This window comes from Podarcis erhardii (assembly GCF_964252035.2).
Source record: "Podarcis erhardii genome assembly, chromosome: 15".
NCBI classification, from domain to species: domain Eukaryota; kingdom Metazoa; phylum Chordata; class Lepidosauria; order Squamata; family Lacertidae; genus Podarcis; species Podarcis erhardii.
In genome coordinates, this window is record NC_138505.1 from 615,806 (window position 1) to 629,741 (window position 13,936).

Below are 13,936 nucleotides of genomic sequence, written 5' to 3' on the forward strand. Positions count from 1 at the left end.
CAACTTTCCAATACCGCCTTTTACATAAAATTGGACTCAGACCCCACACAAGAATACAAAAAAGAACTGAACAAGATTGTTAAGGAGCTACCCCCACACATCCAAGAACAGATCCTCACAAACACACCAACAGAACCTCGACCAGGAACTTTCTATCTTCTACCTAAAATACACAAACCAGGAAATCCAGGACGCCCCATCATTTCAGGTATTGGCACTATTACAGTGGGTGTCTCCGGTTATATGGACTCTGTTCTGAAACCATATGCCATCAGTGCTCCCAGCTATGTACGTGACACCACAGATTTTCTGAGGAAAATACAATCTTTAAATAATCTTCCCAACAATACTATACTAGCTACTATGGATGTGGAATCTCTGTATACCAACATCCCACACAACGATGGTTTACAAGCTATAAGGAATACCATTTCAGATAAAACCACAGCGGACTTTGCTACCAAACTCTGCCAATTTGTCCTTACCCACAACAACTTCAAATTCGGTGATGACCTGTTCCTCCAGATCAGCGGCACAGCAATGGGCACCCGCATGGCCCCACAGTATGCCAACATCTTCATGGCGGATTTAGAACAACGTTTCCTAAACTCCTACCCACTCAAACCTCTCTTGTACCTGCGATACATTGATGATATTTTTATCATCTGGACACATGGTCAACAGACCCTGGACACCTTCCACCAGAAATTCAATGATTTTCACCCCACCATCAACCTAACAATGAATCAATCTATGCAAGAAATACATTTTTTGGACACTACTATAAAAATACAGGATGGGCGCATAGACACCACCTTATACCGTAAACCAACTGACCGACAAACATATCTACATGCCTCTAGCTACCATCCCAAACATACCAAACAGTCCATTGTATATAGCCAGGCACTACGTTACAGCCGCATCTGCTCCAATTCTACAGACAGAGACTCTCACCTAAGAGATCTACAGCAAACCTTTTTAGAACTAAAATACCCAGCAGATGAAGTTAGACAACAGATCAACAGAGCCAGACTGATACCCAGAGAGAACTTGCTGCAAGACAGACCCAAAAAAGAAAATAACAGAACACCTCTAGTCATCACATACAGCTCCCAAGTTAAAACAGTACAACGCATCATCAGAGATCTACAACCTCTCCTGGACAATGACAGTTCTCTTTCTCAAGCTCTGGGAGGAAGACCTTTCATTGCCTACAGACAGCCACCCAGTCTTAAACAACTCCTAACCCACAATAATACTACAACCAGACCTAACACGGACACTGGCACCAGAGCCTGCAATAAACCCAGATGCCAACTTTGCTGCCACATACACCCGGACAACACCATTACTGGCCCCAACAACATCACACATACCATCTCGGGACTATTTAATTGCTCATCGTCTAACATTGTGTATGCCATAAAATGCCAACAGTGTCCTTCAGCTCTCTATATTGGACAAACAGGCCAGACCTTACGCCAAAGAATAAACGGACATAAATCCGACATCAGGAACCACAAGACAGAAAAACCAGTAGGAGAACACTTCAATCTCCCAGGACATTCTATACAAGATCTCAAAGTAGCTGTTCTATTACAAAGGAATTTCAGAAATAGACTGGAAAGAGAAGCTGCTGAATTGCAACTTATCACCAAACTTAAAACTATAGAGAGACCTGGTTTGAACAAAGACATTGGATTCTTATCTCATTATACATGACAAAGCCATTTTTCACCTTTTCACCCCTTGCTTTTTCCTGTTAGACCTATTGCAGTCGTTAAGAGTCGTCAACAGGCTCATCGCAGCTATCTGCCAATCACCCATTCCCACCACCCTTCTGAGTAATACCCCTCCCCACCTTCTCACTATATAGAAAGGTCCGGTGACTTCTGTTTCAGTGTATCTGAAGAAGTGTGCATGCACACGAAAGCTCATACCTAGAACTAACTCAGTTGGTCTTTAAGGTGCTACTGGAAGGAATTTTTTTATTTTGTTTTGACCATGGCAGACCAACACGGCTACCTATCTGTAACCAAAATTCCTGTGTTAGCAATTATTTTGTCATTTTTCTTTTGCTGCATTTATCTCGAACACTGTCCGCAATTTCATTTGACTTCAACGCTTTTCAAAATAGTTCACGTTCTTCTATAGAAAGTTCATCCTTTCGATCTCTTAATTTCGCCGTCAGTTTTGCCCTTTTCTGCCTAGTCCCTTATCTGAAAGCCATTCCTCCTCAGTTAAGTTACAGTCTCTAAGCCTAGCCTACCTCGCAAGTTTGTCGTGAGGACAAAGGGGGAGGGTCAAACCCTGAGCTGCTTGGCAGGATGTAAATCAAGCCAAGAGAAGATGGAAAAACAAGCAACGAGAGACCTTTGGTCGGGTGTGAAAACCGAATTATGGGGCTGGGTTTCAGGCAGAGTTCAGCTGTAATCTGCATTGTTTTAATGATTAAACGCAGAGCTGGAAAAAGCCGTTATTTCAGCAACAGGGCTATGAGAGGTCATGTCGGCTAATTCCACCAGAGTGGTAGAAACAGCTGGGAGTTGACATCCGGGTGGGAGGAATTACTGTTTTTTTGTTTATATATATATTTTTATTATTTTTTACATATGATTCCTAATAATCATATAACATAATTTTTTGTCTTGTACAGTGTTTTAGACTTCTATCAACCATATCTGAAGGTTTTTCCATCTTTATCAATTAATCTACATTTCTTAATTTCCTTATTACTTTTAATTGTCCTTAACTAACAATTCTCTTCATAATCGTCTCTGCAATATTTCGCATAGTCCTCCTTACAAAACTTCTTGCAATCCAAATTATTATTATTATTGAGTGAGGTGGGGCTTTCCTACAAGAAATAACTCAGGGTAACAAAGTACCGTCTCCCATCTACAGAACAGATGCTTCTTGTTGCTTCTTTGCTGGGTGCTGATGAGTTTATTCATAGAATCATAGAACTGTCGTGTTGGAAGGGACCCCCAGGGCTCATCTAGTCTGACCCGCTGCCATGCAGGACTCGCGGCTAAAGCATCCCTGACGGGGACCTCTCCTTAAAAACCTCCAGGCAAGGAGAGTCCGTCACCTTCCGAGGAAGACAGTTCCACTGTCAAACAGATAGCTCTGCATAAAATGTTTAGTTGGAATCATTTTGTTTGTTTATACCCCACCTTATTTCTCTGGCAGGGACTCAAGGCTGCTAACAGATAAAATAAGAACAGCTAAAAAGCACAGGAAGAATAAGAAAAAACATTCGTTAAAAACATTAATAGAATTAAAGGTTAAAAGGTAAAGGACCCTGGACAGTCAAGTCCAGTCAAAGGCGACTCTGGGGTTGTGGCACTCATCTCGCTTTCAGGCCGAGGAAGCCGGCGTTTGAAGGTGACCCGGAAGCTACAACTAATCCAGAATGCGGCAGCTAGACTGGGGACTGGGAGCGGCCGCCGAGACCACATAACACTGGTCTTGAAAGAAGACCTACATTGGTTCCCGGTACGTTTCCGAGCACAATTCAAAGTGTTGGGGCTGACCTTGAAAGCCCGAAATGGCCTCAAAGGGCCAGTATACCTGAAGGAGCGTCTCCACCCCCATCATTCTGCCCGGACACTGAGGTCCAGATCCGAGGGCCTTCTGGCGGTTCCCTCCCTGCGAGAAGCCAAGTTACAGGGAACCAGGCAGAGGGCCTTCTCGGTGGTGGCACCCGCCCAGTGGAATGCCCTCCCACCAGATGTCAAGGGAATAAACAACTACATGACATTTAGAAGACATCTGAAGGCAGCCCTCTTTAGGGAAGCTTTCAATGTTTGATGTATTAAAGTATTTTGATAATTTGTTGGAAGCCGCCCAGAGTGGCTGGAGCAACCAAGCCAGATTATTATTAGATGATGATGATGATGATGATGATTATTATCCACAGACAGCTTTCCAGGTCATGTGGCCACCCCATTGCGGGGATTCGAACGCCGACCTTCTGATCGGCAAGTCCTAGACTCAGTGGTTTAGACCACAGAATTAAAGCTATCTACCTATGATCTATTAAAAACACATTAAAATCAGCTCTTTTCCATTTGGATCTTACCCTTCCTACCAAAGGACCCTTGCCAAGGTGTGGAAACCAGGCTAAAAATCCCCATCTCCCTCAACCAGACCCTTGGTCATGTTCAGTAGTCCTCCTCTGCATGCGTCCCTGCTTGTCGATATCCTTCTTAAACTGGGATGCCCAGAACTGGACCCAGGATTCCAGGCTGGGTCTGGCCAAGGCAGACTAGAGCAGTGCTTTCATTTCCCTTGATCTGACCTAGAATAGCGCTGGCCTTTTCTGCTGCTTCATCACGCTACTGGCTCAGGTTGAGCTCAGACTAGATGACGCTTGGGGTCTCCCTTCCATCCCTATGCTTCTGTGAATGTAAGCGGGGGGGTGGGCGTTGTAGTGGGTTAAGGCTGGGCATCGAAAAAGGCCCCCCCCCACCGCCCAGAAAATGCACTGGAAAGAGCATGATTTTTTTAAAATACCGGTAATTTTCTTATTAAAAATTTAAACAAAACATGTTACAGTGGTACCTCTGGTTAAGTACTTAATTCTCTCCAGAGGTCCGTTCTTAACCTGAAACTGTTCTTAACCTGAAGCACCACTTTAGTTAATGGGGCCTCCTGCTGCTGCTGCGCCGCCGGAGCCCAATTTCTGTTCTCATCCTGAAGCAAAGTTCTTAACCTGAAGCACTATTTCTGGGTTAGCGGAGTCTGTAACCTGAAGCATATGTAACCTGAGGTACCACTGTATCTTAAAACATATCATCCTTAATTCCCATCCCCACTCCTCCCCCCCCCCCCATAAAACAACCTACCTTGACTTCCCTCAGGTCCCAATCTCTGGTTTCTTTATGAATGCTTTTCTCTGCATGTTACAGATTTGTATAGATCCTTAATATGTCTAGCTGTTTGTTATTGTTACAGAAGGGGGGGCATGTCTTCTTCACCTTCTTCTTCGCTACAATATATCAATTTATTTCCAATTGTCAATGTCAAAAGGGACTAAAATCTATAAAATTCATAGGAAATCAACGTGCCAGTTTGCTCAATTTCTCTAGGACTCCATCACATCTCCCCTGTCCAGCATAATCCCTCAAGCAAGGTGTTAAGACCCTAATCCTGTCAAATCGCTCTGATCAGCCTTTCCTCCAGACAATGTCAGGTGGCAGACTATGCATATTTGGGACCATTGTTTTTTCATCCCCAGGAAGTGTTTATCTGTGCATATCTCCAGCTCTGCATATTCCCCCCTCCCTCCTCCATATGTTAATCTGTGTAACCCCCCCCCCACCTTCCTGAAGTGCTGATCTGTGTAACCCCCCACCTTCCTGAAGTGCTGATCTGTGTAACCCCACCTTTCTGTGATGTATTCATGACGTGTTTTGCACTGTATTCTGGGACATGGAGGGAGTTTCAAAAACTCATGTCACCCCTTTCTCACTGTTCAATCTCGCCTTGAACCTGTTGCGCAATAAACTTGGATCTTCTGCAGTTTGCTCCTGTCTCCGGCTGAGCTCATTTTCCTCCGCAGGGACCCACGGACTTAGTCCGATGAGCTGGGTGGCAGAGCAGCCTCGCACCCAGATTTTTGCCATAACATTATCAATAAAAAGTCCAATTCACTTTGTTGCATCTTTATGTACCGTATTTTTTGCTCTATAAGACTCACCTTTTCCCTCCCAAAAAGTAAGGGGAAATGTGTGTGCGTCTTATGGAGCAAATGCAGGCTGCACAGCTATCACAGAAGCCAGAACAGCAAGAGGGATTGCTGCTTTCACTGCGCAGAAATCCCTCTTGCTGTTTTGGCTTCTGGGATTCAGAATATTTCTTTTCTTGTTTTCCTCCTCCAAAAACTAGGTGCGTCTTGTGGTCTGGTGCGTCTTATAGAGTGAAAAATACAGCACTTTGTAAAAGGTTCCCATTAATCACAGTTATCCTTGTCCCATAGTTTATGTGGGAAAGAGCATGTTAAAATATGACACCCCAATCTCACTCGGTAAATGTGGGGTGTTCAAGAGGACCTCAGTGTGCAGAACAATTTTCAAGAGCTGGAAAACAAAAGCAGTTCTCTGCAATTCAGCTCAGCTGGGAATCAGGTCCTGTCTCCCCAAGCCGGGAGGAGAGAGAGAAAAATACCACACGGCCCTTAATTCCATAACAGACTCATTAAGCCAAATGAGTCCACTGGGGAACCCAGAGGCGGGGAAGGGCTGCCCCAGAGGGGTTGGGGCTCCTTCCCTCCCCCTGGCAACTGGGGCAAGAGGATTCTCTTCCCGGCAACAAACAAATCAGCCCTGTTGATCACAGAAATCTCCAGGCCGTGGATTGGGAGTGTTGCAGGAATTTATGTCTAGGTTGAGGGGGGGGGGGTATCTGCCCCTCCAGCAGATCTCATGCACATGCAGCCCACTACCAAAACCAGCACAATTACTTTTGTGACTTGTCCCCACAAAACACTTCATCACAGTTTCTTCCTATCTATTCAAAGGGCCTTTGCTGCACAATACCAAAGGTAAGAATTCACTGATCAATGGATCTATGTACTGGCTCACTGGGGAAACTTCAGAAATTCCTATAGACCTGTGAGCTCAGCTCCTCAGCAGCCCCTCTGCCTGAGTGATAATCCCTGGCATCCTGATACCTGAGTGCCAGGCAGGTAGCCATTCCAGAAAGAACAAACCCAGATGAAGACAAAAGGGTGTGATGAACTTGGATGAGAAACAGGGAAATGTAAAGATCTCTTTTGTTCCACTTGATGGGTGTTTGGTGGAGGGCAAGGGGAACCATGGGGCAAGGTCCAGGATGCTCAGATTACAGCCACCAGACCTCCCCTTTCATGATGTAACCATGATGTATGAGTGATGTAGTTTGGGGGGTGTAACATGGGGGTTAGCAGCTAATAAAAGTTTGGGGGCTCTTTTGTTTAGGGCTTCCATCTTGCTTGTCTTGCAGTGAATTGGAGTCCTGTCACGACAGTTTCAATCAAGACCAAGCCGACTGGCTGCTCCAATTTTCCTGGTTGGTGTCTTTGCTTTTTTGTCCAAGGGAGCCCTCAGATTTCTCCGTTAACAGGAGCAGGAGCGGCTCCTGACTGTTTCTGCTCCTGGACGCACAAGGCGATGGTCGCAGAACTCTGCACGTGATTATGGAGAGGCGGAAATGTGGTCCTGTGCGCAAGCACAGCAAAGGAGACAAACAGCAGCGGCAGCAGCAGGCCAAGGAGAACAACAAAGCTGCCTTCTTCTCCGGGGAGGAGTTGCAAAGGCAGAGACCCACATCTGGGGCACCACATGGGCAGCAGGCAAGATCTAGGTCAGCCCACCTCAGCCCCCTCCCCTCCCAGGCACCGCAGACCCCAGCGTGACTCCAATCTGCAAAGCAGACAGGGCGTTAAAGGATGAGGCCGTCCCTGGGTTTATTGAGAGGCAGCATGGCCCAGCGGTCAGGGTATCAAGCCAGGACCTGGGAGAGAGGAGGGTCGGGATCCCTGCTCTTGCGGAGTGTGACCTGCCTTTCTCGGCCTCACCCACCTCGCAGGGTTGTTGTGCAGATTAAATGAGGAGGTGGGGAGAGAACCGTTGGCGCTACTTGGGGTTCTTGGGGGCGGGAAGGTGGGACAGAAATGCCATTTATAAATAAACAGGCTGCAACTCCCCAGGGAATTTCTGCTTGTGGAAATAAGGAAAGGAAACGTGAGCTGTTGCTAGGTACTTTTTTCCAAATCTATAAATCGAAAGCCTCTGTAAGGAATCCAGTGGCACCAATTTGCCTCAGCTTTGCATCTGCTGCTTTGCATATGTGTAGATAGATGCAAATAGGGGGAGCTGGCTCATGGGGCAATGGGGCACTGCCCCACAGGCCGCCTCGTGACTTGCATGTGATTCCAGGGCTGGCCCTGACTGACAGCTTCCTCCTCCTGCCATCCCAAACAGTCACACGACCTTTTAATGACAAATTTCTGCAACAGAATAACGGGACTGCTCTCTCCCCTTCCCCTATTGATTCCTTCTTTCATCTCATCCTGCTGCCTCTCCTCCCCACCCTTAAATTGGAAGCATCTCAGGGCAGAGACCTCTCTTTTTGCTTGTTCTCTACTGTGGATAAAATTCACTGTACATAAAGAATTTTTGCAAGAGCCCCAGTCGGTGACAGGAAGAAAGTGGTCCATGAGGAATTATTCCTGTGAAGAGCAGTGCACATTAATGGCTCAGGATAAATAAATAACTAAATAAGAATCTTATTTAGCAGCTGAGTTGTTGCAAGCCAGGAAATCTGGCAGCCCTGTCTCTCTTTCCTTCCCATAAGACACACTTTGGAACTCCCTGCCTATTGATATCAGGCAGACAGGCGCCTTCAACGAATCTTTTCGGCACCCGCTAAAAACATTCTTGCTTAGTCAAGCCTGCCCAGAGAAATGCTGGTGCTAATTTTAATCTGTTTTAGAATTTTAATTTTTTGCACATTTTAAAGTACTGTATAGGGTTTTTTTTTGGGGGGGGGACCATTGATTTTTGTGAACTACTATGAGGTTGTTGAGGTTTCACAACAAAGAGCTGCATAAATACTATGCAATAAATAAATAAATAAATAATATAGGCATGCAATACTTTTTTCAGGGTTGGTGTGAATAAGGATTTTTAAGATGATGAGAAGCAGTGTCAGGGTAGAGGCTAGAAATGGAGATTTGGGCCAGGGCAGGGGGTGGGGATTTCTGAGCCTCCCTCAACCATTCCTCATGAGGCATCGTTCCCAGACCCTTGATCATCTTGATAATAGGTAAAGGTAAAGGGACCCCTGACTGTTAGGTCCAGTCATGGCCGACTCTGGGGTTGCAGCGCTCATCTCGCTTTATTGGCCGAGGGAGCCGGCGTACAGCTTCCGGGTCATGTGGCCAGCAGGACTAAGCCGCTTCTGGCGAACCAGAGCAGCGCACGGAAACGCCGTTTACCTTCCCGCCGGAGTGGTACCTATTTATCTACTTGCACTTTGAGGTGCTTTCGAACTGCTAGGTGGGCAGGAGCAACGGGAGCTCACCCCGTCGTGGGGATTCGAACCGCCGACCTTCTGATCAGCAAGCCCTAGGCTCAGTGGTTTAACCCACAGCACCACCTCATCAGGGTCTCTATAAGGGTCTCTAAATCTATTAAACCCGCGCCCTGGTTCCAATGCCACTCTATTCCTAGAATCCCACAGGAGTCAATGGTGGCTTTGAAAGAGGATTAGGAGACAAATTCACGGAGGAGGAGAGGGCTATCAAGGACCACGAGCCACAATACTCAGCCTCCAAAGGCAGAGGCAGCAATTTTTCTGGATGACAGCCACTGGAAACAGCAGGAGGGAAGGGGGTTTTGGTGCTCCAATCCTACTCGCTGGCTTCCTACAGGAAGGGGGGGTGCAGGCGGTGGTCTAGATGACTCTGGGGGTCCATTCCGACTCTACAATTCTACGAACTGTTCAGCTACTGTGAGAAGAGGATGCTGAGCTGGGGGGGGGGCACTGGCCTCATCCAGCAACCTCTTCTTGCATTCTTATTTTCCAGCTTGTCCATGTCCTTTTTAAATTGGGGCGCCCAGAACTGGTTGCTCTGGAATCGTTGCAAAAAACCCCGCTAAAACCCAGGGATCTTAGTGCGAAAAGCGGTTCATAAATTACAAGATAATTGTTATTAATAATCATATTTGCTGAGCGAGCTGACAGAACCTGAGTCTTCCCCGCCCCCCTCCTGCGCATTTTGCCAAGCAGAACCCCCCCTTTCTCTTTCCATCTGTCCACCCCTCCTCCTCCAAATCCTCCCAGATGTCCCTCCAAAACTCCTAGATTAGGTTGGGGGTTTAACAGGCAGCTGGGGAGGGCGGGCGTCAGTCAAGCAGGTCTGGGAGAGGCGTTTGCAAAATCCTGGCAGGCCAGCAATTCCCAAAACCCACCAAAAGGCTGATAGGAACCACATTCTGCACCCCCGTCTCCTGAAAACCTTCCAAGCCAGTAAATGCTTCTAGCTCTCTCTCTCTCCCCCCCTTCTCCCCCCCCCCCCGGTTCCATTCAACAAAAACCGAAACCTTTCAGCCTGGCTGAGTCAGGCCTGGATGGAAAGATCTTTTTTCTAGGAGCCTTGAAATGTGTCAAAGGAAAATAAATGGCATTTCTGCTGTTCCAAGACAAGACGCTTTGTACTTGGCGGGGGGGGGGGCGTGGAGATAAAGAGACAGAAAATGAAATCGGATGCAGCCACGCCACTAACAACGCCCCCCCCGCCCCCCCCCCCAGTTCTTTACCAGGATGCACGAGCAGAGAAATTGCACAAGATTTCGCCCCCAGCATAAAATGCAAAGGGAAATCTCTGCGCTCCCCTCCCCGCAATGCCTGGCGAGATCAAAGTCTTCGAGGGCGGCGCGCATAAGGAAAGCAGGATTGCAAACCACCCTCTTTTTGCAAGCAGAAGGGGGGGGACCAGTTGCGGAGGCCCCCACCCACCCAGTCCCTCTGCGCGCCGTTTCTGGCTGAGGATGCAACAATGAAGGCTTGGGCTGCCTTGCGAGGGCGGGAAGGGGGGCGCGCAATCGAGCCGCCCCCAGCCCCTCCCCACAGACCCCCCACCCTTCTCCTTCCGACCCACGAGGCCCAGCAAAAGCTTCTCCCCCCCCCCCAAGAAAAGGAAGTCCAAGCGGCTCTGCGCACCACCCCCCCGGACTCACCGGCCAGCAGGAGCAAAAGGAGATCGGGCATCGCCTGCTTGCAAGCAGCGTCCATCTCGGAGGGAGGGGGCAGGCTGGACCGGGGCTGGCCGCTCGCAAAGGATGAAGATGATGATGCTGATGCTGAAGCCCCACCCGGGAGGAGGGGGCGCCTCTTGGCTGCTTCCCGGGCTCCGGAGAGGTGCGGGGGCTCCTGCAAAGCGCTCCCCTCCTGGCCACGCCTCGCCCCGTCGCCACGCCGCCTCGTGCCCGCCAGATGTGGGGAGGAGGAGGGAGGAGGAAGGGCGGGGGATCGAGCGCGCATTCGCACTCTGTGCATGCTCAGGGGACTGCCCGGGAAAGGTTGCCTTGCTCGCATGCTTCCTAACCCGCTTTGAAGGACTGCGGATTCGTTGATCCAGATCAAAGCGGACGAAGGTGGCGGTGAAGGGACGGAGCAGGGGAACCGAGCGCGCTTTTGCACGCTGCACGTGCTCAGGGGACTGTCCCGACAGGTCGGCTTTGTATATTTCAAAAGCACTTCTCACCTGCCGTAAGGGAATGGTCATAAATATATTTTTAAAATATTTTTATTAGGGATTCAACATAACAATTTATCAAAAATACATCATCCGCATTTCCCCCCCATTTCCCCCACCCCCTTCCCTCCTAAAAAGAAAGACCACCCCCCCCCCCCAGACTTCCCTCAGCTCCTCTCTCTGGTTTCTCAGCACGTTATTCTCTGCATGCTGTAAAATTGTAAACATCCTCAATTTACCTATCAAAAAAATTGTGAGTGTTTATTCAAACCCTGCCAAGGAGTCCACTTCATTTTGTTGTTTCTTAAAATACTTTGTAAAAGGTTCCCATTCTTCTTTAAAATCACAGTTATCCTTGTCACGTAGTTTATGTGTCAATTTCGCCAATTCCGCATAGTCCATCAATTTCTCTTGCCACAGTCCTTTAGTCGGGGTTTCCTCATTCTTCCATCCTTGTGCTATTAAGACTCTTGCCGCCGTTGTCGCTTACATGAAAATGTGTTTTAATGTCCTTGGCAGGTCTTTTCCTACAAGGGATTGGTCATAAATAGATCCATAAATAGATCTATTATTGTCCATATCCCACTTTTTTTTTTTTTTTACTGAGACAGGGACTTAAGGCAGCTTACACAAATTAACGGCGCAGCTGAAATGCAGAAGGCTAAAAACGTATGAAAGAGCATCGTTAAAAGGCAATTAAATGCCATCAAAAACAAATCTGCATTTTGCAGATCATAAAAACAGTGTGGCGTCATTTAAAAGACCTTTATTTTAAAAATAGTCAGCTCCCAGAGGCCTCTGGGAATAAAAGAGTCTTCCAAACCCCAGTTGCTGGAAGCCCCAGGAGGGGGCAAAATGCTCTTGCGCCCGGATCCTGTGGCGTCTGGTTGGCCACTATGAGAACAGGAGGCTGGGCTAGAGCCCTTTGGCCTGATCCAGCAGCAGGCTCTTATGTCCTTGTGAAATTTGGGACCTGCATTTGCACTGGGAAGGTTTGGAAAAACGAAGAAAATTCTAATAAATAAACCAGGAGAAAGGTGCTCTTTTCCACCCTTCAGTTCCCCCTGATTCCCACTGGTGTGAATCAGGAAAATGGGTGCAAAGTGTGTGTGTGAAGGGCGTGCATTTAGCTGTGGATTTAGCCAGTGCTGAGCATCCCTCTCTGACGCTGTGTGCAACCAGGCCTTGCCATGTGCAGTCTCAGAAACAGCCACTTCGTGTCGCCAGAAGCCAAACGGACGGATGTGTCTCCATCCTTCAGCAGGGCCAGGAAGACACACTTATTATTTGTTCTCTGGTTTCTTAATTGCCTTCCTGCCACCCTGAGGTCCCAGGGCGGGTCACGACATTTAAGAAAAACAGTTTCAAACAACTTACAACCATTATTGTTGTTTTTTAGTCATTTAGTCGTGTCCGCCTCTTCGTGACCCCCTGGACCAGAGCACGCCAGGCCCTCCTGTCTTCCACTGCCTCCCTCATGCTGGCAGCTTCGAGAACACTGTCCCACCATCTCGTCCTCCATCGTCCCCTTCTCCTTGTGCCCTCCATCTTTCCCAGCATCAGGGTCTTTTCCAATGAGTCTTCTCTTCTCATGAGGTGGCCAAAGTCTTGGAGCCTCAGCTTCAGGATCTGTCCTTCCAGGGAGCACTCAGGGCTGATTTCCTTCAGAATGGAGAGGTTGGATCTTCTTGCAGTCCATGGGACTCTCCAGAGTCTCCTCCAGCACCACAATTCAAAAGCATCCGTTCTTCGGTGATCAGCCTTCTTCATGGTCCAGCTCTCACTTCCATACATCACTACTGGGAAAACCAGAGCTTTAACTATACGGACCTTTCTCGGCAAGGTGATGTCTCTGCTTTTTAAGATGCTGTCTAGGTTTGTCATTGCTTTTCTCCCAAGGAGCAGGGGTCTTTTAATTTCAACCATTATTACTAGACAGCAACTCCCGGGAAACAGCCTTACTCCCATTCAGGCCCTTGGGGTCCCTCTAGTCCAGCCTGGCCTGGCAGCAGATTCCGCTGGACAGTTTTAAGCAGAGTTGGTCCTCTGTCATGGCTCTTTGGGTTGAGATTCCTGCATTGCAGGGGGTTGGACTAGATGACCCTCGGGGTCCCTTCCAATTCCACAGTTCTACAATTCTATGAAGTTCTGGGGTTTGGGCCAGGGGGGTCTTTTCCCAGCCCTGACCCATACATGGAGATGCCAGGGGTTGTGTTGGCAAACTTCTGTGTGCAAGCCAAGCTCTCTGTCACTGAGCGATGGTCCTGCCACTAAAAACATACACAGCCTCTAGTCCTCATGGAGGCCGACAGACAGATTTAGGCAGGAGCAAAGAAGCTGAGTCAGACCCTTGGGCCCCATCTAGCTCAGGATTTCATTCCAGATAATGCTGGCTGGTTTTGGTTTTAAACCATAACATATTTCTAAAAGATGTTTTTGACTGTTTTTAGGCTGTTTTAACTGTTTTAGAATGCCTCTGTTTTGCTTTTAAATTGTAGGTGTATTTGCCCCCCTGGTCTCCTTTGGGGGGAGGAGGAAGTTTTTCTATTTTACCTTTTAGAATATTCATTTAACTCCCCTTCTTCTCTTTCCGTGGTTCAGTTTGCATGCCATAAATCCCTGCATATTTTACAAAAACTAAACCATTCAGTAAGTATTCCATTATTTCATCCATCAAAACTCATTTAC

The 13,936-nt window shown here is 47.8% G+C and overlaps 1 protein-coding gene across 1 annotated transcript in view; it reads right to left on the bottom strand.

The window, feature by feature from the left end:
• IGSF8 (immunoglobulin superfamily member 8) overlaps positions 1 to 11,004 on the bottom strand; it is a 29,549-nt gene extending 18,545 nt beyond the window's left edge. Inside the window, exon 1 of the mRNA XM_081841010.1 lies at positions 10,731 to 11,004. Coding sequence (XP_081697136.1) covers positions 10,731 to 10,785 — 55 coding nt within the window. The 5' untranslated portion in view covers positions 10,786 to 11,004. The remainder of the gene's footprint in view (positions 1 to 10,730) is intronic.
• Between the last annotated feature and the right edge of the window lie 2,932 nt (positions 11,005 to 13,936).